The sequence below is a fragment of the Apiospora phragmitis genome (assembly GCF_038363925.1).
Source record: "Apiospora phragmitis strain CBS 135458 chromosome Unknown utg000010l:1.0-9815664.0:1.0-9183399.0, whole genome shotgun sequence".
Taxonomy (NCBI): Eukaryota; Fungi; Ascomycota; class Sordariomycetes; order Amphisphaeriales; family Apiosporaceae; genus Apiospora; species Apiospora phragmitis.
This window is the reverse complement of record NW_027117409.1, coordinates 5,277,116-5,299,886: the sequence shown is the minus strand read 5'-3', so window position 1 is coordinate 5,299,886 and position 22,771 is coordinate 5,277,116. Positions and strand designations below refer to the sequence as shown.

General features: G+C 54.2%; 9 protein-coding genes across 9 annotated transcripts; 4 read left to right on the top strand and 5 right to left on the bottom strand.

Moving 5' to 3' along the window:
* Positions 1–178: 178 nt before the first annotated feature.
* Positions 179–1,162, bottom strand: PG994_011362 (uncharacterized protein; the record flags this gene model as incomplete). The annotated part of the gene is made up of 1 exon (XM_066862771.1): positions 179–1,162. The coding sequence occupies one exon, from the start codon at positions 1,160–1,162 to the stop codon at positions 179–181; it is 984 nt and encodes a 327-aa protein (XP_066711881.1).
* A 1,862-nt stretch (positions 1,163–3,024) lies between these two features.
* Positions 3,025–3,396, top strand: PG994_011361 (uncharacterized protein; the record flags this gene model as incomplete). The annotated part of the gene is made up of 1 exon (XM_066862770.1): positions 3,025–3,396. One exon carries the CDS (start codon positions 3,025–3,027, stop codon positions 3,394–3,396), a length of 372 nt encoding a protein of 123 aa, XP_066711880.1.
* Positions 3,397–3,440: 44 nt separating this feature from the next.
* PG994_011360 (uncharacterized protein) lies at positions 3,441–4,520 on the top strand (the record flags this gene model as incomplete). Its single annotated transcript, XM_066862769.1, has 1 exon — positions 3,441–4,520. One exon carries the CDS (start codon positions 3,441–3,443, stop codon positions 4,518–4,520), a length of 1,080 nt encoding a protein of 359 aa, XP_066711879.1.
* A 201-nt stretch (positions 4,521–4,721) lies between these two features.
* On the bottom strand, positions 4,722–7,471 carry PG994_011359 (uncharacterized protein; the record flags this gene model as incomplete). The annotated part of the gene is made up of 2 exons (XM_066862768.1): positions 4,722–7,271; positions 7,337–7,471. 2 exons carry the CDS (start codon positions 7,469–7,471, stop codon positions 4,722–4,724), a joined length of 2,685 nt encoding a protein of 894 aa, XP_066711878.1.
* Positions 7,472–8,471: 1,000 nt separating this feature from the next.
* PG994_011358 (uncharacterized protein) lies at positions 8,472–8,978 on the bottom strand (the record flags this gene model as incomplete). The annotated part of the gene is made up of 1 exon (XM_066862767.1): positions 8,472–8,978. The coding sequence occupies one exon, from the start codon at positions 8,976–8,978 to the stop codon at positions 8,472–8,474; it is 507 nt and encodes a 168-aa protein (XP_066711877.1).
* Positions 8,979–12,146: 3,168 nt separating this feature from the next.
* On the top strand, positions 12,147–13,749 carry PG994_011357 (uncharacterized protein; the record flags this gene model as incomplete). Its single annotated transcript, XM_066862766.1, has 5 exons — positions 12,147–12,443; positions 12,510–12,779; positions 12,839–12,992; positions 13,080–13,424; positions 13,577–13,749. The coding sequence occupies 5 exons, from the start codon at positions 12,147–12,149 to the stop codon at positions 13,747–13,749; spliced, it is 1,239 nt and encodes a 412-aa protein (XP_066711876.1).
* Positions 13,750–14,296: 547 nt separating this feature from the next.
* PG994_011356 (Endo-1-4-beta-xylanase B) lies at positions 14,297–15,013 on the bottom strand (the record flags this gene model as incomplete). Its single annotated transcript, XM_066862765.1, has 2 exons — positions 14,297–14,794; positions 14,852–15,013. The coding sequence occupies 2 exons, from the start codon at positions 15,011–15,013 to the stop codon at positions 14,297–14,299; spliced, it is 660 nt and encodes a 219-aa protein (XP_066711875.1).
* Positions 15,014–16,370: 1,357 nt separating this feature from the next.
* Positions 16,371–19,634, top strand: PG994_011355 (uncharacterized protein; the record flags this gene model as incomplete). The annotated part of the gene is made up of 5 exons (XM_066862764.1): positions 16,371–16,881; positions 16,980–17,242; positions 17,358–17,950; positions 18,102–18,447; positions 18,531–19,634. 5 exons carry the CDS (start codon positions 16,371–16,373, stop codon positions 19,632–19,634), a joined length of 2,817 nt encoding a protein of 938 aa, XP_066711874.1.
* A 646-nt stretch (positions 19,635–20,280) lies between these two features.
* Positions 20,281–22,395, bottom strand: PG994_011354 (uncharacterized protein; the record flags this gene model as incomplete). The annotated part of the gene is made up of 5 exons (XM_066862763.1): positions 20,281–20,680; positions 20,733–20,763; positions 20,829–21,177; positions 21,231–21,878; positions 21,955–22,395. 5 exons carry the CDS (start codon positions 22,393–22,395, stop codon positions 20,281–20,283), a joined length of 1,869 nt encoding a protein of 622 aa, XP_066711873.1.
* Positions 22,396–22,771: the final 376 nt, after the last annotated feature.

Genomic DNA, 22,771 nt, shown 5'->3' with positions numbered 1-22,771 from the left:
CCATACTGCCGATGCTTCCATGTACGTACTCTCAGGGCGCAATCCCTAATCGCAAAACTTCCCCAACTCCCGGGAGCCCGGCATCCGACGGGCGCATCCCCACGAGGTCCGTATCTGAGGGAACCTGCTCGGGTGCCCAAAACCACTCCTAGTTGACAACGATAACTCGAGGGCGGGCTTAGACAGGCTCTACTACCTCTTCGGTAGTGACCGTCACCTGGACAGCTGCGTTGATGTCACTCCACGAGACGCGCTCCTTTACCCAGCCGACGTCAATCTGGCCGCAACACACCACAAAGAGCTTTGGCTGGCCGTTCACATCCACCACTTCCACCGCGGTGGGAGAGACTAGGTCGGACAGGACCACGGTGGTCGTCGACTTGGCGCTGACGGGGTCGACGTCCAGTTTCCACAGGAGGCCTTCCATGTAGTTGGCGAGGTAAAAGGTCCCTTTCCCATTGGTCATGGCCCAGCCGTCGCAGTTGACGACATCGTTGGCGGCGATTTCCACGGGGCCCAGGGTGCGCAACCGATCCGCCACCTCCTGCCCGAACGGCACCTTGCATATGGTGCCGGCGCTGGTGTTAGTGAAGACGATGAAGCCGTCGGCCACGCGCATCCGGTTCAGGCCAAAGAAGTCGCCTGCGGACTTGACCTTCATCGAGTCGTCCGAGATCAATACGGAGCTCTCGCCGGTCTCGATGTCCAGCTGCCAGATGCAATGCTTGCCGGAGTCGGCCAGGAGCAGGATGCGCTCCGTCGCCGCGGTGAGGCTAAGGATACACCCGGCGCCGGGTATGGTGGCCATCTTGACCGGCTCCGGGGCTGGGGCGTCGGAGCCAGGCTTGAGAGTGATGCGCCAGACGACGAAGTCGGAGAACTGAGCCTTGGCCATGTTGATGGTGGCCGAGAGGACGGCGTACTCGTCGTGGCGGCCCTGGAGGGGGCAAATATTCATAATGCCGTTGGAGCCCGGAAAGGTGCAGAGCAGCTCGGGGGCGGCGTCCGAGTCCTCGGCCTGGAAGGAGTAGACCTCGGGCTGGTCCAGGCGGGCAGTCAGCACGCGGCCGTTGGGACGCACGGCAAGCCCCTCGATCCATGCGTCGGAGGGCATCTGGGTGACGAGCACGACAGGCAGCGAGCCGTTGTCGATGACAGCCATGTTGAATGAAAACGGTGGCGCTCTTTAGAGTAAAGTGTGAATTGAGAGCGTCTTCCACTCTTTTTCTTCTGCTGCGGCTGCTGCTCCTAAGTTTGATTAGACTTGAAAGGAAGATGGAGATTAGGGTTTTTGGAGGTCGCTGGACAAAGTATAAAAGCCCCAGGCAGCCAGGCAAGGGAGGCGTAGGTAGTCGTCCTACCGCTGCCGCTGCCATGACGACTAGTAGATACGGTAGTGATTCTACTAAATTAGGGAGGATGCCCTCCCTGGCTGCCTGGATGTGATTGTTCCCGAGCTTGCGGAAGCTAATCAAACTCTATTCGTGGCTAAAGTTACAAGTACATAGCAGTGACCAGTCCAGCTTCAACCCCTGGACACGACCGTCTGATTGATGTCCTGATCTCGATCCAAAGACTTCCAACTTCCAAGGCCTTTGTGTATTGTGACCTGCAACAGTAGATACGGCAAGACAATGAATGAGCCGACACGAGAAAACGAAGATTATTGTCAATATTGAAGCCCCGCCAACGCCCCTTCGAAAAGTCTGTAACAAGTAACACTTGCAAATACCGCCGCTGTCGAAGGGCGTATCGGAAGCCATCCAAGCCAACCTGGGCAAGTGGAAGTGGGGGAAGAGACGGGGGTCCCGCCTAGCTGAACTCGCTAAAAAAAAAAAAAAAAAATCATTTCAATGTTCCTTCTCGGAGCTGGACTTGTAAGCAGTTAGTTGGCTGGTTGGACAGGCGAAAAGCAAAACGACATCCACCGAAACCTGGCAGAGACGCCAGGACGCCTCACTTCTCGGTGTGCCGCTCTGCTAGTGGTGGGTCCCTACATGTAAAAGGTACATATTGTTGTATTGTTGTAACCGCCAGCTGGGCAGCTTCGGCAGCTCAGCTTCAGCTTGGTTAGGTTACAACGTTCTAAGTTAGTAGCGTCGTAGAAACCCCAGGCGGCTCTAGCTCCACCCGAGGCGAGCGGGTCACAATCCCTAATGGTGGCTGCCTATTTGCGACCTAGAACGACCCCTCGGTGGTGGGTATGATGAGCAGGAAGTAGTCTGTGTCAAAGCGAACACGCCGACCGCTTCTATTTCAATAACACGACCCAGTTCTCTCGTCCCGGAGGGTGTTTTTCGTCTGATCCCCAGAGAGCCGCCCGTCTTGGGTGACATGGCTGGCGGGCAGTCGGAAAGACACGGGCATGGAGCTGCCGAAGGCCCAAATGGCGCCGATGCGATGCCACCCCCGCTGCTCCACCTACTTAAGAACGATAGAGTCGGTTTGCAAGAACGATCAAGCCAATCCCAAGTGTCGATGCTGTCGATCCTAGTGATCGGTAATGCGTTATCAATCCCGCTGGGCTCTGCGCGGTGCATGCACTAGAGGCTAGTCTCCAGTGACCCGAGGAAGGTTATCTGTCGATGCTTCGACGAGCCATGCTGCACGTAACGCACCCAGCAGCAAAGCAGAGCAGCCATTGGTCACGCGTCTTCTCCAGCATAATCCTATCACTGCTTACTCTTGCTATTCATTACGTGTTGCGGCGCAAGCACCCATCTTGGTCTACGAAAGTAAGCCATTTCATTTCGCGGTTGGCGGGCAGAAGCACCCCTGCCCGTCATCAACAGCGTTACACCCCCGGAAGAATGGAAGAATGGCAGAAATGGTGGACTTTCACCAGCATCATAAAGCTGGCAGGAAGAGGTAATATTCATCAATGACGAAAAGTGAACAGCTCGCAGGCTACACCTACATTTTCGGTTCGATCGCGTGCTTCGATCAATAAGATTTGCTTTGCTTCAGGATGCGAACCATCTCCGGTGATTGAAGCTAGCCAGGCACCTGCTTGCTCTCCCAGGCATGGCCCTCCTTCATCACCGCTCCGCTATCCTCTCCACTTGTCTCATCTTCTTCCCACTCCTCTGGCTCATGTGGCGGCCCCCGATCCCCTGGCTAGCACCCTCGACGCAGCAGCCGATCGTCAGCATCGATGCCGCCCGCCCGCAGCCCGGCCCCGTGGCCTTCGATGTCCGGCCGCCGCCGCCGCACAAGCACAAGAGTGGCGGCGGCGGCGGCGGTCTCGGCCTCTCGTCCCCGCGCGCCCCTTTTGTCGCCTGGCCGCTCAAGCGCGTCTGCGACGAGCAGACGGCCGCGGCCGCCTCGTCCCGGGCCTCGTCTTTCTGTGCGACAACAACAGCGGCGGCCCGGGGAACATCCGCAACTACATCCTAACCTGCATACGCTACGCCCTCGAGGCCGGCGCGTCGGGTATTGTCATGCCGCGCATCGCCACGCGCTCGCCCACGAACCTCGCCGGCCTCCGCTCCGGATCCCAGCCCCTCGGCTACATGTTCGACGAGGCCCACTTCCGCATGGCCTTGGGGGCCGCCTGTCCTCAACTCGAGCTTTACGAGTCCCTCGAAGACGTACCCCGGCACGGGCGGCTGGCTACGGCGCAAGATAGTGACAGTAGCACGGGGCTAGCGACGCGAGACGGGGCCGGCGCAAAGTCGCAAAAGTCGTACGAGGAGATCCGGCCCAAGGACTTCGGGGCGCGCGGCGGGTGCGACCGACGCGACCAGAACCGGCACGCGCACCGATTCGGCTCGCAGTTCCGCAAGTGGCTCAGCGCGTCCGCCATCGAGCGCGGGCTCGGCCCCGCGCGCCGCGAGAACCCGCGCGTGGTCCGGCTGTCGTGGGGCGTCCTGTGGGACTGGGTCGCGCGCGACGACGGGCCCGAGTTCGTCGCGACGTTTGGGGGACTGCTGAAAGTCCGCGAAGACGTCTTGGCGCTGGGCGAGCGGGTCGTCGAGGCGGTCCGGAGCGAGGCGAAGGCCGTGGCCAAAAACAAGAAGAACAAGAAGAGGTTCCTCGGCATCCATCTGCGGACGGAGAGCGACGCATTGGAGAAGTGGCCGTCGTATAACTTACAGGCCGACGGGTACATGGCGACGGCCGAGTCGCTGGGGTACCGCGAAACCGCGGCCTACCTCGCAACGGGCAACCAGACGGAGGCTGCCAAGTTCGCCCAGACGGCGGCCTCGCGGCTCCAGATGACTGTGCAGACTAAGGAGTCCCTCCTGCAGGGCAAGGATCTCGAGGCGCTGCAGAATCTGAGCTGGGACCAGCAAGCCCTCGTGGACTTCGTCGTGCTCCTTCAGTCCGACTACTTCGTGGGCGTCAGTCCGAGCAGCTTCAGCATCAACGTCGCGCTGAAGCGCCACCTCCGGGCCGACGGTGTACATACCCGGCCCTGGAGAGTCGGCGGCTCGGGCGACGGCCTCAGCTGGCTGACTGGTAACTACGAGAAGTACTGGGACGATTGGTTGTTCATGTTCGATGGAATGTGGGCTTGAAGGGCGAAAGTCTCTTACGCCTGGTAGACCAACTGCTTGAATCAGCATTCATTCAATGTGCAGAATCATGATAAAGTATAGCAATGTATAGTCATGTGTCAATTCATTCGTGTGCATTCTAACAGTGAATGGTATCAATCTACCGCCCGCGACATGAGGATATCTAAAACACCAGGAACCATGATGATAATAAAACAAATATTACACGTTGTCGCCGCCGTTGTCGCGCCAGACATGGGTATCTCCGAAGCTGAAGGAACTCGACCCGCTGTTGATCCCGCTATTTCTCCCATTCGTCTCGTTCAGTGGCGTCCTCCTGCTCACATCGTCCACCCCTTCAACATCGTCAAGGTCGTCCGTAAACGCAACAGCCGATTCGTCCGGCGATAACGGCGGCGGGGGGTCCTGATACACCCATGGCTGCTCAAGGGGAGCGATCATGCTGGGGTTGACGAACCGTAAGCCCTTCTCCCTGTCCTCATCGATTGTGCTCATCCGTCTGGCGAGCCTGGTAGGCATTGCAGCTTGCTGAGCATCGTGATTGGGACTACTTTGTGGCCCTGGATCGGAATCGCGTTTCAGGCTACGTAGAGCCACGAACACTGTCAAAGGTTTGAACCGCCGGTTGAAGTAAACGCTATACCATACTGTGAGAACTAGCAGCGGGGCCACCAGTCCAGCCTGGATAAAGGCCTTCCGCAGTGATAGGGTGCCCAACATGACAACCTGGAAAAACAACAAGCCTATAATGATGCGCGACGAAATTATACGCCAAGCGCCACCCGTGGCATGTTGAGGCTGGTCCATAGCATATAGGAGTTGGTACTTGTATGCGTAGTATCCCAATGTGAAATAACAAACACCCACCAGCAGTACAAGGTATGACCGCGGCATGATGCTGTAGACCATACAGAGAATGAAGACCAATAGCGCAGTGGGCAGGTAGAAACCATAGTTGAACAAAGTCGGCTGGACCAGTTCAGCGAAGTCTCGTGGTGTCTTGGCACCCATCCTGTAAATAGGATAGAGGGTGACACTGCCAAACTGTAGGAGTCTAAAGGGCATCAGACCGAAACTCTGCAGCATAATGAAACTGATGTAGAAGTCGATGAGGCTGGCGATAGAAGTGGCTAGGTTTCTGGCAATGGTCCCTGCATCTTGGTTGACAGCATTCCGAAGAGAGGACCAGAAAGTAGAGGCTGATCCAGTGATGGTAAAGACGAGGAATACGTTGAAGAAGGTGAAGAAGAAGTTCTTCGAAACCACCGAGAGCTCCACGTCGCCCTGTGAGATCGTACCCTGGAGATTGCTGAGATAGTCGTACAGGTATGGCACAGCTATGTTGAGCAATGATACCACTGTTACAGGTAAGGCAGTTCGGACAAGGGCCTTGATGAGTTCGTGGTTGTTGAGTACCTCAGCAAACCCCGGTGCGACTTTCTCGATGGTGCAGATGCTGACAAGACTGGCCAGGAATATGACTGGAATCACCCAAACTAAGGTGAGCAGAGTGATGAAGATGGTGATGAGCCACGACTGGGTTCGTCTCTTCAAGCGTGACGAGTATGTGTTGCGCCAGACCACATCTGACGGGCTGGGAGCTGGCTTCGAGAGCAGCTCACCCGGGCGTGGGTCGACTAATGCTTGTATAGCCATCTGACTAGCAGCAATGGAGTCCATCGTAACAAAGGCGGTGGCCTGAGGCTCGTACTCCTTCTTCCTGGCGGCCACGATCTTGGCATCTAGGCGGCGAAGCTTTTCCTCGAAGTAGTCGATTGCATCTGTCTGGCGGCTTCGCATCTTAAAGAAGCCAAACCGGATCCGAGTGGTCGGCCGTGGCCTTTCACTCATTAGATTGCGAAGGCTCTCGTTGGCCAGCAACCGACTTCCCTCCCGGGCAGTTTCTTGGTCCGTATCAACGTCGTCGTTGGTAGCTTCACCATTGGCAGCGTCGCCGTTGCCTTGTCCAGGTCTCCTAAGGCGAGGTTCTGCAGCTGTTGGCTTTTTGGACAGGTATACTGACCAAGCCTCCTCTAGCTTACGCAAGGCGGCTTTGCGATCAGTCATCAACCCGTCAATCTCCGCCCAGTTGCGACATAAAGTAACCGACTTGACATGACCGATCTCGAGGCCTTCGACAAAGTCTTTGATTTTCTCTTCTGTGCGAAGATCCTTGGGGATACCAGTTAGGCGGAATGTGCGGTCTGTTATGGTCCTTTGGGTGCCCAGGTATTCCTGCCTAACTTTGATGATCTTGAACGTCTCCGAGTTGAGGTAGTATACGACCAAAAAGGAAAAGAACCAGGTAAAGGCAAGATAGGCCCACAGATAGTTGGACTCGGTCTGTGACCCAAAGCCACTGTTATCACCATCGTCCATCGCAGTGAAGGGATTGTAGCCATAATTATTGAAGTTGTAAGGAAACGAGGTTCCGTTGGAGTCGTCGCCACCGTCACCGTCGCCGTCACCATCACCAGGGGTCGGAGCGATGGCACCGAAAGTGATATTGATAGGCCAGAGTACGACGGCAGCGAAGAAGAACATGACCGAGAACAGGCGCATCGACATTTTGAAGAAGGAGAGGAAGACGTAAGCGTCAAGGCCGGCGGAGGCCAAGACCTGCTCGTCGGTGACTCTGTACAAAGCCGGGACCCATCCTAAGAAGGTGTCGGGGAGGGCGGGAAGAGCGATTTGGGGATCGTTGTGTCGCTTTCGAGCTGCGTATAAGGAAGGCCATCGCGGCCTAAAGAACTGTTTGGTTGTGAAAGGTCAGATATCTGAGTATGCTAGCCGAACAGCACTGGGACTGGACCTACACAGAAGGCAAGGAATGCCGAGACGCCCAGCAATAGGGAGATGATGAGTTGAACTTGAATATCCTTGGAACCCGGGACTACAGCTTCATTGCCGTTGCACGTAGTCGTCTTGTTGGACGTCGCCCAGGCATCCATGATCGAAGCAAATCACGGCGCCGGTGTCCGATAGCGATGCGAAGCTGGAGCTGCAGGATATCGGGTGGTTTCTGAAGCTTGTTTCCCCCCTTGCAGCTCTTTACTCTGGATGCGATGCAGAAGTTTTGGAGGACGGGGGTTGTTGATGGAGATCTAGGGTAGAATGTTTTGACCGATTGATGATGACTTGGCGTGTCGAGTGACGTAGCATTGGCCAAAGAGCCGTTCTGCAGCGGCATGACCATTGCAATTCATGCAGCCACAGGCACCAACCCACTAAAACAGTCCACTAAGCTTAAGATGCTTTTACTCAGAAGTAGGCATTGCATAGCAGTGGTGCTCACATCAATGTACAGTAGCTGGAGCCCCCACCACTAAAACTCGAGGGGTCAATCAATGCTGCACAGTAAGCAGCCAAGCAGCTTCGCAGCGCACGCACGCACATACTTAAAGCTACTGTCTCAGCTGTGTGTACGTACATTACCATTCTCTCCGAGAATACATCTATAGATACGGAGGTCGTCTCGGAGTTCTCGTGAACAGCACGCATGCTGGGACTTAGATGCAACACACGCACGAACGCACACACGGATAGGCATGGAGCATTGTATTGACAGCAGCTAAGAATCAACCCCATTGCTATCTTTCGTCATGGATTGATGACAGAGTTCGCAGTCAAGGAACCCCGGTCGGTGTATATGCCAAATGCCGAGAAAAGAAAGAGTCGCTAATCGTCCGAAGTCCAGCAAGATGACCAAAGGTCATTGATAATCTAAAATTGTAGTGAGCAATGAATCAACCATGGCTTCCAAACGATGATTGCAAGTCGCAGACTCAAGAATAGGGGGAAATTGAAGATAAAGCCTTTGAAGTACGTCCAGTGATCTGGATGAAGGTTGTTTACTGGCTGGGCCGAGAGTCATGCGCAATCACTCCAAGATCACCTACCTGGGGAAGAAAAAGAATAAAGAGATGTCTCTTCACTGCGAGGCTGGGAGCATCAAGAGCGCCCACCGTCAGCACTGCCGGTAGGGATGGGTCTCGCGCCAGGGCGAATAGCTATGGGAGGGCAGGTAGCCTGAGCCAGCCCGGCTGTATTGTGGCCGTAAGTATCCCTGATGTGGATGGCGGCAGCGAAGGGGAATTCAACAAGGCGGCCGTCGATGATCCAGGAATGGCGAACGGAGTGGCCCTCTCCCTTGGAGATGTAAACACCGGGGCTGATGGTTCGCTTGGTACGATGTGCCGTGACTGGTGACACAGACGGGGGCGAAGGAGGTGAGTAGGCCTCGCTGGCCGGGCTCATGGCGCATAAGCTGCGAGGGCACTTCCAGGAGCAGGAGGACGACGAAGAAGTCGAGCTGGAATCGCTGTGTCTCCGGGTGGGATGGAAGGCCGGGCGGTCCGGATACGGTAGGGTTAGGGTGAACTGGTCGTCGCCACGCCTGCCTGCGCAAGGGATGGTGGAGACAGAAGATGAGAGCATGCAAGTGTCGGAAGGAGGCATTCTACAGCGGCAGTGGAGTACCGTATATCGAAATTGATATCGAAATTGAAAAGCAAGAGGGTTGCGCAATCGCCCCCTTATATATATATATATATATGCATCCAAACCAGAAACAAGCTTTAGGAACAAGTAAGCACCTCCCCGGAAACCTACACTTGGGGGGGCCTTGGAGCCTTGGAGAAGGAAGCTTTGTGGGATGAGGGGGAGGCGATGGCACTTGGCCTCTGCTTGGCTGCTTGGCCCGAACTTTATCTTCCCATCACTCGGCACCCGGATGTCAACCAACTCGCCAACTGGCTGCCATCCCAAGATCGGTGAGACGTTTTGGAAAGCATGCCAACTGCTTGGGCACGACAACCGGCAAAACACATGAGAGCATTCGGGGTTGCAAGATTATCTTAGGCATCTTAACCTGCAGGCTTGGCAGAAGGGGTCAACGCGCGATGCCTTGGTGGTATGGCATGAGACGGTGAGCAAACGGGCTTGGCCGCGGGAGGAGGTACTTGTTGTATGTTGTGTTTTCCTCACCGTCCCCCCCCCCATTTCGCAGACGTTCTATGTGGCGGCCGCGGGGACTAACTGGATTCCGACAGTGATCGGCGCGCGGAGGTTGTAGTGCGGCCATCGTTGACAGCACGGAAAGAGCCTCGCCCCGGATTTTCCTGCTGCGGGCCAAGCAAACAGAGCAGAGCAGACAGGGAGTTGCCCGTTCAGGAAAGCCGGCCGACTGTACGCGACCTGTCATTAGTCCTGACAAGTATTGATCGCCAATAACATATTTTGTTTTACCATTGACGGGAAGTAGTAACTCAGACAAGAAACTTCTCTTGGAGTTCTAGGAATCGCCCTAGACGACACGGCTTGACGCCGCAAAGGTGGTAAAAATAGCATACAGAGTACCGGAGGCCTATTTCCCACTCATCCACCAGCTCCTGTCGCTGATGCGGCCCTCTATGAGGCATTTTTCTGTGAAGCGCCTTGGGCGCTTGGCTTATGTTCGTAGCAAGTCAACTTCTTCGCTTTGGCAATCAACAGGAGTGGCAAGTTTGGTCAAATGTCGGGCATTCGGCACTTCCACTGGGTAAGTAGGTATGTAACTATCACCGCATGGGCTCGTGCCAGGTCTATTTTGGTTCGCAGCTGACAACCGTCCGCCTCGCCCCATAGAACACACTACTCGCCCCAATAGCCAGCTGGGAAACCCAATGTCTCGGCCCATCTACCCATGTGGCTGTTAGTAAGTCATGCAGAAGGGCCGTCGGTGGGTTGTCTGGTCTGCTTATTCCACCTCGGCGTGCATATGGTAATATGTCAGATGCACCCATTGAGTTAGTGCTAGCCGACTCGAGTCTACTGCACTGAATAATAGGCTATGGTCACGCTTCTCCCACAATCTCACGACTAGCTTGAAATCGCACACGACGAGCGTTGGTATGGGTGAAGAGGAGTGGCAAGCCGATGAGAAAATACTCCCAGATCGCAAACCGTCTTCAATACGTAGCCAGATGCAACCGTGTCCCTTGGGACAGCACACCTCATGCTAGTTTTGCTTCGTTCTTTCGGTGCGCGATATTGAGAACCCATTCTTTGTGCTGACTTCCCATTGCTTCCACTGTGTGTCGGGGGCTTAAGGATCCCGTAGTCTTGTCGTGCTTTTTAACTATGGGACTCCGAAAGACATGCGCGTATGTAAGACATGGTCTCTGTGCGAGCTCAGTCCGAGAACCTGAGGCCGAGCCCAGTAGCCTATGTAGGACCGATTACCAAACTTGGCATTATGCTGTTCGTGTCAGTGAGCATCACGGGACAGCTGCCATCGTGCTTTGGGTATACTAGCGTATGCCACCCGTCTGTGTATCTGTCTAGTTACCCCTTTCGTTGTACATAGATAAAATCGTTTTCAGCTGCTGAAAAGCAATAACATGTGTTCCCACTATATACCATCGAAGTTCGTGAAGGGGCTGTTGGCGCAGCTCAAGAGCCAATGGCGGTGATTTGAGCAAGTCCATCCAGTTACACCATGAAGCCACTGTGACATGCAAAACGCCATCATTCTTTTCGCTACTGCTTCCCATTGCAGTATCTAACATTGGCAAACTAGGAACTGAGAATCATCCAGAGAGGGTATCTATGTATGCCATGCAGTATTTTGCTGGTCTTTTTGGGAAGTTTACAGACCCCCTTGCGAGGGTTGTTTACGTCCAGGCACCAATATCAACATTGAAGAGATATTGATATAATATACAAGAATACTCTTTTCCGTGCCCTAGCCGACTCATTATGAAGAACATATATCTATTCTTTCCAGGGAATATGTGAAATACTCGAATTCTCCTCGCTATGTTGATAGATCTTCGTGCCGCCAACCATGGTGGTTAGATGTGACGAAAAGGGGTTGCTCAGGACACTCGGCGCTTTCCACCTGAAGAATGACAAACTCACCCTTGACCATACATATATTGAATGATCAAAAATTGATAGTGTATCGAATGCGGTAGGTGTCATCGAGCAACACATTATTGGCCGAATGAAGAGGACAGACTATGCGAAGCCGCCCGGTCCGAGACTGGGCGAGAAGCTACGGTTACCAGCAGGGGTCAATATCGATTCGAACTTCGATATGTCTCTCAAATAGTCATATCCGTAAGCGACAGTGTTGCTCGCATTACTGCTAGTGTTTCAATGCTCCATGATTAACACCCAGAACCGACAAAAACTCAGGATGCTCATGCGTGGGAAGAATGTGAGGGAGGTTGCCTCACATGACAGGTCGTTCGCCATCTCTCACTCACCAAGAAGTGCGGAATTCCCCATGGAAAATACGAAGATAAATGCCCTTTCCCCGTTCTTGAAAATCCAGAATGTTGCCGGATAGCGTTGTACACGGCCTCCATCAAGTTGGTTGCGAGTTGTAGAGAACGCGCTCACAGATTTTCCCGCTCAGGCTCACCAGCCAACCTGGTAAACAAATAAACAAAGCATCATCACATTCAGCAGCCCTTATTTCGCCTGCTGCTCGCATCTAGCTTTGCCGGCTAATACTCCTAAGGATAGACTCTCGACTCTCCACCCCACGACGGTAAACCCTGGCAATACAGCACCCTATACTTCCCTACCCACCCCACATCGCGGTTCGGAGCACCCGCCCGCTTTTCTATAAAAAACAAGATGATATTGATCCGATTGATCATATTCTGCCTCTGGCCACTCTCCGTGTTCGCCAAGGCGTTGCTCATCAGCCGTGACGTCAAAGACGCTGTCAAGAACAGCTGGATCGTGGTCATGGATCAGGGCCTGGCGCCGCCAGCAGCAACGGCCTATTACAACTCGCTGCGTACCTTGCCTAAGGCGCTTTTGGGCCCCCATCGAGGTCTACGGAAGACCTTTGAGAACGTTAATGGACTGCATGCTTTCCATATCGAGTGCGACCAGGGATTGCTGGAAACAATCAGGAACCATCCAAACGTGAGTACTCAAAACGCGTGGCTTCGGGCAAACTACTTGATTGAAGTTAACATTGTGCTTTAACAGGTTGCTTACGTTGCTCAAGACGGGAAGGTCACGGTGCAAGCGGCCATCAAGAAGCCCGTAACCCGAGACGACGGCGGCAACTCGAATGCCGCGTCCCCTCCGCCGTGGGGACTCGTCCGTATTTCCCACCGCATGCCCGGGATGATCGGATATATCAAGACATCAGCACCGAAGACACGATCGTACTTTCTCGACACCGGCATCCAGCTGAAACATCAGGAGTTCGGCGGTCGAGCCGTCTGGGGCAAGAATTTCATTGACGGTGCTCCGGTAAATACTTCATCAGAATAAAGGAGGTGGGCAGGCACACAGGCTAACATGGCATGCAGGATGATGATGATAACGGCCATGGAACCCACACGGCGGCCACCGCCGCTGGCAACACCGTGGGAGTCGACAATACCACCATTCCGGTGGCGGTGAAGTGCCTCGACAAAAACTCGGCAGGAACGTGGTCTGGCGTCATGGCAGCCATAGATTGGGGTACGTACGAGAACCTCCCGAACCTCCTTTCTTTTGTATTCTTGTAATTTTCCGAGTGCTTCAGAGAAAACTAAACCAACATCCCAGCCTGCGGCAACGCCACGGCCCTGGGCGTCATCAAGCGCTCCGTGATCAACATGTCGATCGGGGGCCCGACGTACCAGCCGCTCGACGACATGGTGCAGCGGGCCTACGCGCAGGGCATAACGGTGGTGGTGGCCGCGAGCAACTACGGCGCCGACGCGTGCGGGTACTCGCCCGCACGGGGGGCCAACGCAACCACCGTCGCGGCCATCGACAAGTCCGACGGACGGACCAGCTGGAGCAACTGGGGCCCTTGCGTCGACATGTTCGCGCCGGGCGACGGAATCATGAGCGCGTGGCCCGACGTCACCGGTCGCGCGTACGCTACGCTAAGCGGGACGAGCATGGGTGAGTTTCTAAGAGCCCCTTTTCAAAGGCCGGGGGTTTTCCCCCTCTCCTGTCCATCCATCTGCTTTTTTCTGCCGGTACCGTACAATATCAGGACAATTATCTATGTGCATGGGATGACGAAACTGACAAGGTCTCCTGGCTGTTGGTAGCTTCTCCGCACGTAGCCGGCCTAGCAACATATCTCATTTCGCACGAGAACCTGTATGGCGCGGATATGGTTCGTCGTCGACTGATCGAGCTCGCCACGCCAGATATGGTACACGACCCAAATGGAAGTCCGAATAGGATCGCATTTAACGGTGCTGGTGTTACCGTACCATAGACCCTTCTGCAACTTACGAGACATGAGGGAGATGGTACGACTGTAGGATGTATTGTAATTCATACAAGGGTTGGAAAATGTCGAATTTGTTCATTTGCGGGGGATTTGGGTATTGCATTGGGGTTGGCTTTCCTCGTTCATACTGTCTCTACCGGGAGCCTGACGGCATCGAGATGGTGTATTATTAGCTGTCACAAAGAAGGGCAACATTATGATGCATGCGTTCACGTACGGATACACGCATCTCCTGTGTATCCTAGAGCATTAGTTGCGATCACGTAAGTCAGAAGAATGACTGGAAATATTGTGGTGTAGGTAAAGTCCTTCCAATGAACAAGATATGTACATCAGCACTAGGCCAAGGACGAAAGAGAAGATATAGACAGAGAACGACCCCCAAGGCTCCAGACAGTTAACTTGGGAAAACAGCACGTGCAGACAATAACTCTAGGCTGGTGATACGGGCCGGAGCATGCAAGTCCCTAGAGTAACCCATCCTGGAGCATTCAGGCGGTGTTGTCGCTTGTCACTGACTGTGTCCGAGACTCTACGATTGCTGGACAGTAACAGAGGCAGAACCACTGCTCTGGTAACCTTCAGTGGCAACAATCTGGTAGTCGTGACTGCCCAGCTTTAGACCAGAAGATGACCAAGCGTCAAAGTGCTTCTGAACGTTGACAGTGCCGCTGGTACGCTTCTGTGTACGGACGGACCAGAATTGCGGGAAGGTCGAGGTGCCCTCGATGGATGGCTGGTTGACACGGGTGGTCTGGTAGATGTCGTAGGTGCCGCCGTCGTCGGTGACGCTGCCCTTCTTTTGGGCACCCGAGGCCGGGTTGTACGAACCGTAGGCCTCGACGACGTAGTATTCGACGAGCGGGTTCTTGGTCCAACCGTAGACAGCCAGGTAGCTGTTGACGCCGAAGTTGTTCCAGGTGCTGTTATAGCTGATGGTACGGGCAGATCCGGGGTTCCAACCCTTCCCGCCGACAAAGTTGTTGCAGTTTTGCCAGTTCACGCTGTAAGAACCAGCAGCCGTGTTTTGCTGTTTGGGCATAGACTATCAGCACCGAGTTCATGCCGCGTCCAGAAAATTACTTACGTAGTTGACATTGCCTTGGCCGTCAGTCCAGAAGCTGTAGTAAAAGCCGTTGTGGGTTCCGGTGCTTGAGGGGGTGCCGGCCTTCTTGATGAGCTCAAGGGGGGAAGAGAGGACCCCAGTGATGGCCGTGGCGGCGAGCGCGAGAGCAGTGAAGGAGACCATGGTGAATAGTAGTGAAGACTGCCAGATGCGTGAAGGGCCTGACTGGTGAGAATCCTTTCTTGTTCAGGTCACTGGCGATCATCAAGCTTCTTATATCCCTGGGGGCCCCTATCCAGGCCTACACACCCCTCACCATGCCAGCCTCGCGTCACTATCCCTAATCATGATGCATACTTGAGCTTCCGGGACCTGACACGAAGGGTAATCCCCATGGCGATCCTGTGGCGTAGGACTGCCGGCATTTGTGGGGTATAGATTGAAAGTGTGGGATGTGAGTTGGATGATTGGGGAGCCAAGCTATAGAGTTCCAGTTTGCCAAGCTATAGGAACCGCAACTGTATAATGACTGATGGACTATGTCAACGATTTCCCGGCGGCTAAATACCCCTGGGATAGTATGGTGGCCAGTGCCTTGATTGTTTATAGATGAAGTTTTTCTCTTGGCTGGCTCGTCGGGCGATCGTCAGGGAGCTGGGAAACATGGTGGATGTTTGCTCCACGGAGAACTGCCCAGAATAGCCATGGCCCCGTTGGAGCGAGACTGCTTTGAGGGGTATAGAGATGCCGACAACGAGTCCCGAGAGGCAATCTATTACCAGCTGCCAAGTGTTTCATGATAGGCCGCCCAATAACGCTGGGACAATGCTGCGTAAAGCATGCACCTGACTAGCCATATAAAGAGGATGGCGTCGTTCTTGGCAAGACATACACAAACGGCTGGGCTTCTGCTTCGTTGGGTAGAGGTCCATCGGCTGCTCAATTGGGGAGAAGTTACGAGCAGTACATGGCGAATATGGTCAACCATTGGCCCAGGGAAACAGCAACAACGATGGCTGCCATCCGGCCTACACAGGCAGCAGAAGCCCCGTTGAGAGATTGTAATATATGCAGTTGCGGGGCCGAAGACAGCCAGAGAAGGTCGAGACCTGGGGAGAGCCCATCCATGGCTGACAGGTGTCCTTGATTTCGAAGGCAAGCGGGTTGCTGCGCAGCAGTAGCAGTACAGAGGGCCATCACGGGTGACTCTGGCTCGGCGAGTGGTATTGGGGACTCTGAAGTCAAAGAACTGGAATCCGGGGTTGGTCTCAATTAGTGGGTTAAGCAGCACGCAGGCACTGTTCAGGTACCGACTGACCCCTGCAGCCCTGGGCTTTAGGTGGTATCGACCCCGATCAAACCAGTTTAGCCTTACGCGTCTCCAATCACGGAAAGCGCGTTAAGCTGATCGCGCCCCGAGAAGTCACGTCACGTCACTGGTATCGAGCCAATCCGACGCCATCATCAACTCTCGCCTCTGGTCTCCAAACACCTTCTAATCAATTTGTACAACTGGCCGTGTAGTAATCATTGCAACAAGATGGCGGGAGCTGGGAAAGAGAAGAAGCAGCAAGCACTTACCAACTTCTTTACCCCCCAAAGCGTCAACGGCCTCAACGCCATCTGGAAAGCCCAACAAAGTCAGACACCAGAGGGGAGCAGCTCCAAGAAGCGCTCGCTGGAGCCAGCATCGGATGACGAAAATGAAACCCCCACAAAGCGAACCAAGCCCTCGACGGTAGCTGTCCAGGCTACCTCACCGTCAGCCACCAAGTCTGACACCAAGAGCACTGCCAAGCCGACGGCTGCGCGGACAGAGCGCTACATCTACGATGAATCGGCCTCGCAAAATTATGTTCGAACCGAAGACGACGGAGATGATGCCGCAGAGAAAAAGAGGAAGGCAGACTTGCATGCCAAATTTGTGAAGAAGCTCGGCCGGCCAGATAGCCTCAAGGGGCGGGCGTGGCAGACCAGCGACGAACAGACCAACCCTGAAGAGGCCGAGGATGCCGAAGAGGACGAGGAAGAGCAGCGTCCAGCTCCGAAAGGTCGGAAAAAGGGGGAAATACGGGGAAGCTTACCCCGATGGAGGAGCAGTTTCTGGCCATCAAGCGGAAGAACATGGACACCCTTCTGATCATGGAAGTGGGCTATAAATTCCGCTTCTTTGGCGAGGATGCTCGCATAGCCGCTAAGGAGCTTAGTATAGTCTGCATACCAGGCAAAATGCGATATGATGAGCACCCATCTGAAGCACATCTCGATCGCTTTGCGTCAGCCAGCATACCCGTACCGCGACTGCCGGTCCACGCCAAACGCTTGGTGGCCGCCGGGCACAAGGTCGGCGTCATCCGACAGATCGAAACAGCAGCCCTCAAGAAAGTTGGAGACAACAGAAATGCGCCCTTTGTGAGACAGTTGACCAATGTCTACACCAAGGGGAACCTACGTCGATGAGATCGGCGAGCTCGAACTAGGAAGTTCGCCTTCTGGCGGATACTTGCTCTGCATTACCGAATCCAAGGCGAAGGGTGGGGGCACCGATGAAAAGGTCGATGTCGGCATTATCGCCGTTCAGCCCGCTACAGGCGACATCATATACGATAGTTTCGAGGATGGCTTCATGCGTAGCGAGATCGAGACGCGACTGCTCCATATCTCCCCATGCGAGTTTCTCATTGTTGGCGAGCTTACCAAAGGCACAGATAAGCTGGTAAAGCACTTGTCCAGCGGCACCAACGTGTTCGGAGACCGCAGTCGTGTCGAGAAGTTACCGAAATCAAAGACGGCGGCTGCGGAAGCCTACTCGCACGTCACGCAATTCTACGCGGATAAGCTCAAGGAGAGCGAGGATAACGAGCACGCCAGCTCTCTCCTCGACAAAGTCCTCAAGCTTCCAGAGCCTGTAACCATATGCCTTTCTTCCATGATCAACCATCTGAAAGAATACGGCTTGGAGCACATTTTTGATCTTACAAAGTACTTTCAGTCCTTCAGTACCCGCTCTCACATGCTTATCAACGGTACGACATTGGAGAGCCTCGAGGTGTATCGAAACCAGACGGATCAGGCCGAGAAAGGAAGTCTATTTTGGGCTTTGGACAAGACTCTCACCAGGTTTGGCAAACGATTGTTACGCAAATGGCTGGGTAGACCCCTATTAGACCAAGGCCAGCTCGAGGAGCGCGTGGCAGCAGTAGAGGGAACTGCTCAACAACCAGAACTCGCCCAAAGTTGACCAGCTGCAAAATCTGCTGGTGAATATCAGAACGGATCTGGAACGCAGCTTAATTCGTATCTACTACGGCAAGTGCACTCGACCAGAGCTCTTGGCAGTACTGCAAACCCTCCAAAGAATCGCCGTCCAATACTCCCAGCAACGGTCTACCACGGACTTTGCCTCCCCGGCAATCAGCAAAGCCATGGCCTCTCTTCCAGCCATTTTACCCTCGGTACTGTCATACTTGGATCGCATCAACGCCGAGGCTGCGCGTAAAGACGACAAGTACTCCTTCTTCCGGGAGACTGAGGAGACGGACGCCATCACCGACCACAAATTGGGGATTGCTTCGGTGGAGCAGGAGCTGGATGCTCATTGCCAGCCCGCAGCCCAAGTACTCGGCAAGAAATCCCCGTGCAGTACGCCACTGTTGCGGGCATCGAGTATCTGATCGAAGTAGCCAATACCGACCTGAAGAAAGTCCCGGCATCGTGGATCAAGATCAGCGGGACAAAGAAGTTGTCACGCTTCCACACGCCCGAGGTCGTCCGGCTGGTTTCGGAACGCGACCAACACAAGGAAGCGCTGGCCGCTGCTTGTGACGCGGCCTTTGCCGAGCTCCTATCCACCGTCGCTTCCGACTACCAACCGCTGCGTGACGCCGTCTCCGGCCTAGCCACGCTAGACTGTCTGCTCTCCTTGTCGAAAGTGGCCGCACTGCCTGGCTACACCAAACCGACCTTCTTGCCCTCCGACTCCCCGCCTGCGATCTCCGTGCAAAACGGCCGCCACCCCATCGCCGAGCAAACACTGACCACATCCTACATCCCCTTCACCACCACGCTGGCGGCGCCGGGCCCCCTGGCCCAGCTCATCACCGGGCCCAACATGGGCGGCAAATCCTCCTACGTGCGCGCCGTCGCCCTCCTCGTGCTGCTGGCCCAGGTCGGGTCCTTCGTCCCCGCCGACGCCTTGGAGCTCACCCTCACCGACGCCATCCACACCCGGATGGGCGCCCACGACAACCTCTTCGCGGGCGAGAGTACTTTCATGGTCGAGGTCTCGGAGACGGCCCAGATCCTGCGCGCCGCGACGCCGCGGAGCCTCGTTATCCTCGACGAGCTGGGTCGTGGCACCAGCACCCACGACGGCGCCGCCATCGCGCAGGCCGTGCTGCAGCAGGTCGTGGAAGAGAACAAGTGCCTGACACTGTTCATCACACACTACCAGAATCTGAGTCGTGTTGCCGATAGTCTCGAGGGACGGATAAGAAACGTGCATATGCGTTTCGAGGCTACCAAGAGTGGACGCGTCATGGACGACTCAGCAATGGAGGATACAGACGAAGCTTCGTCTGGTTTAGATGAAGAAATCACATTCTTGTATGAGGTAGCCGATGGGGTTGCTCACAGATCATACGGTCTAAAATGTGGCAAGACTTGCACGCATCCCAAGGAAAGTGATGGATGTGGCAGCGAAGAAGTCGAGGGAGCTCGAGAACGAAGTCGCAAAGCGCAGGTTGAATGGAACAGTGCGGTTGCTTGCCGAGGTGCTACAATCCAATGGGGATGGCCAGCTTGATCAGTTAGTGTCGAGCATTGAGCAGTTGTAGCTCCTTTAGTTCGGCACAGTGCTACTTGTATCATCACTTTAGTCTTGTTCAGGGTCAGCATAGGAATCGACACAGGAGGGAATAATAGTGGGAAATGAAAAATCTCTACGCGGCTAATATACAGCTATGATGAGTGCGCAAATGTCTAAAATGGACATCCTCACCTGGTATCCCGGGATAGTGTCCTTAATCCGAGACCTGCCCATATGACTCCCCACTACCGGATTGATGCACCACCTTCAAGCGCCATTTGGTGAGGGAAATATGAAAAAGAAAAAAACCAAGAAGGGGAAGAAAAAAAAGTGCAGTATCCCGATGCCGTTGTGCTATGGTTATCTAAAACTGGCATTAGTAGGGCTTTCAGGGACCAAAATGTAGCGGGGCGTTCTTAAAAGGGACTTACCATGCGCCACTACCGATTGAGGACTCCAATGTATCAAGTCTGGGGGGGAAAGCGTCGGGAGGCCGCAAAGGTTGTCTTTCGAAGACCACCAAATCTCAACTGTATTCATTGGTCGCCTCAGCGTCCTACTGTAAGTGTTGTGGTAACTCAGGCTTGCGTAGCTTTCGGGCCGATGACATTGTCAAGCGTCACCTGGCCTGAGGCTGAAATACTCAGAGGTTGAAATTGTCGTAATGGTAACGGCTAGGCTGGAACTCCGCAGGAGTATTACGAGAAGGGAAATGAAGTGAGCTGTAACCGGTGTGCCCATTGGGGCCGTTAATGGACTGGAATCCATTTGCGATAGGTTTTGCATCGTCTTCGTACGGCGAAAAAGGACGGAACCCGACACCATCTCGAGACTGTATGCAAAGGGGGTTGAACGAGTTGCCCTCGTGAGAGCCGAGGGCAGGTAGGTAGGGGTTCGACGTGGGCTCGTGGTGGAAAGCGAAAACATCGTTCTCTTTGCCGCTGTACAGGCGAGAGTGTTGTCCCTTGTGGGTAGGTGTGGGTGAAAGCAAGTTGAGGTTGGGATGACCAGGCCGCAATGCAAGACCTGGGAGGCCGTCGCTGCTGCACGATGTCAGCTTTCTCCCCTCGTCGTATCTTGAGCTAGTAAACTCACGGTCGCTGACCAAACGGAATACCAAAGTGGCCTGCTGAGAAGGAGTTAGGATCTAGAGTTTCCATGCCATTTCGAAGAAGGAGATCCAACCCTCACCTCGGCTGGAAACCTCCGAGTCTCTGAAAACATCCTCCGGGCCATCTTCGTAAGCCTGTTCCGAGGGCTCGACTTTAACATGTTCATCGGCCTTTGCGCGACTAGAGCGAGTAACCCGAGTGGTTGCCGGTACAGCGTTTCCGTCGTCTCGAGATGCCGCGGTAGCGGTCCGACCACCTCGGCCACGGGTGGCACCACGAGTTCGTCGTGAGCCGCGTAAAGCGGGGCCGGATTTGAGCATCTGCGATGCCTTAGGCTTTCTACCTCGAGGCTTTGGTGATTTGGCTCGTGGTGCCTTGGTAACCCGAGGTTTTCTACCTCGCCCCGTGCGAGAAGCTTTCTTTTCGTCCTGGGCATGGCATTGTTAGTATCGTCTTGAGTAACCAGGAGAAAGATACATACCCCACTACCATCGATTGACGGTTCATCATAGACATTGCGCTCCCTTTGCTTGTTGAAATACAAGTCGCATACGGTCTCAGTCTGGGCCACGAGCCCCGAGTTGAGTTGCATCTTTGCCAAAACAGAAGGGTCCTTCCTCTGGTTTCTCTTGCGACGATCTTCCTGGGACGCCGCATCGAAAACGTCCATGCCCTTCAACCACTCTCCCTTCTTGAACTTAGCATTGTGAGCGTCTTCAGCGGTTAATCCCTCTGGAAGATCCGGAATACCGATTAGGCTTGTATCGGCTGTATTGTCGGACGGGAATGGGGTGGCATCATCTTCGTCTTCAACATCCTCGTCCTCATCGGACGGAGCTTGATAGTTGGAAAAGTCGTCCTCATCCTCATAATCGACACCGTTACCGCTGACCACATCATTGTATTGCGAATAGTCTGGTCCATTGAACATTGGCGATAGTGGGAAGCCCATGCTTGTATGGTAAGAAGAGAGTCCGAATGTCCGCGAATCATGGCCGGGATGCCAGTATGGCAATTGTAGGCCATAAGCGAAAGACATCCCATCTGTCACAGAGGTGCTCTCTTCCTCTAATTCGGGCTTTATGTTGCTCGTTCGAGATTTGGGACGAATAATGTTGTTGCGTCGAGCCTGTGCCAATGTCAGTAAAATGATCAATATAGGTGTCGTGACTTAGTAATTCTAGAAGATCTCGACAACTACTTACCCCTCTGCCACGCTTCATTGCACCGCCGCTACCATAATTGCCCGGTGCCTTCCCCTTCGTATTTGTCATATTTCCAGGTTTTCTACTCTGGCTAGTGCGCTGCTTCTGCTCACGAGCATCGCTACGGGCTCGGAGAAGATCCTCGATGCCATTTTCTTGGTACCATGAATCAAACTGCTGCATTTTGCGTGCAGCTCCCTGGTCTGTCTTTTTATCGATGTCCATTTTGAACTTGTTCTGCAAGTGACCCTTGGAAGAGATGTGGGTTAGAAGGTGAGAGATATCCGAGAAGTGAGGGCTATTGGGGCAGATGAAACAGGTGAGAGGAATGATGTTGCCATTCGAATTGGACTCGAGATGAATATTTTCCATCCCTGAGTTAGCCTCATCCCGCATGTCGTCAAAGCCAGCTTCTGGCATGGAGCAATTCTTTGAAGACATTGCTGCGTTATTGTAGCTGCTGATTTCGGACGGTAGCCCGCTTTGGACGAAAGTAGACCCATAGTCGACTTGAGCACAAAGTAGGGACCAGCCGGATGAACGACAAACGGAAGGACGATTTCAGACAGAATAGCGACTCCAGATGGAGAGGAACTTCAGGCAGAGAAGAACTTCAGACGGTGGCCGAATCTGAAAGCTCCTCCAGAGTAAGATGTGAGCGAGCTATGCGTAAGTCTGGTGCATGTGCTGATTACGCAAGTATGTTAGCGTTCGCCATAGAAACCATACGAACGAAATAACCAAATATTTGGAAAAGAGGTGCTAAGTAAGCTCTGGCTCTCCATGAAGGCTTTACCCTCTTGGATGGCAACTCGCT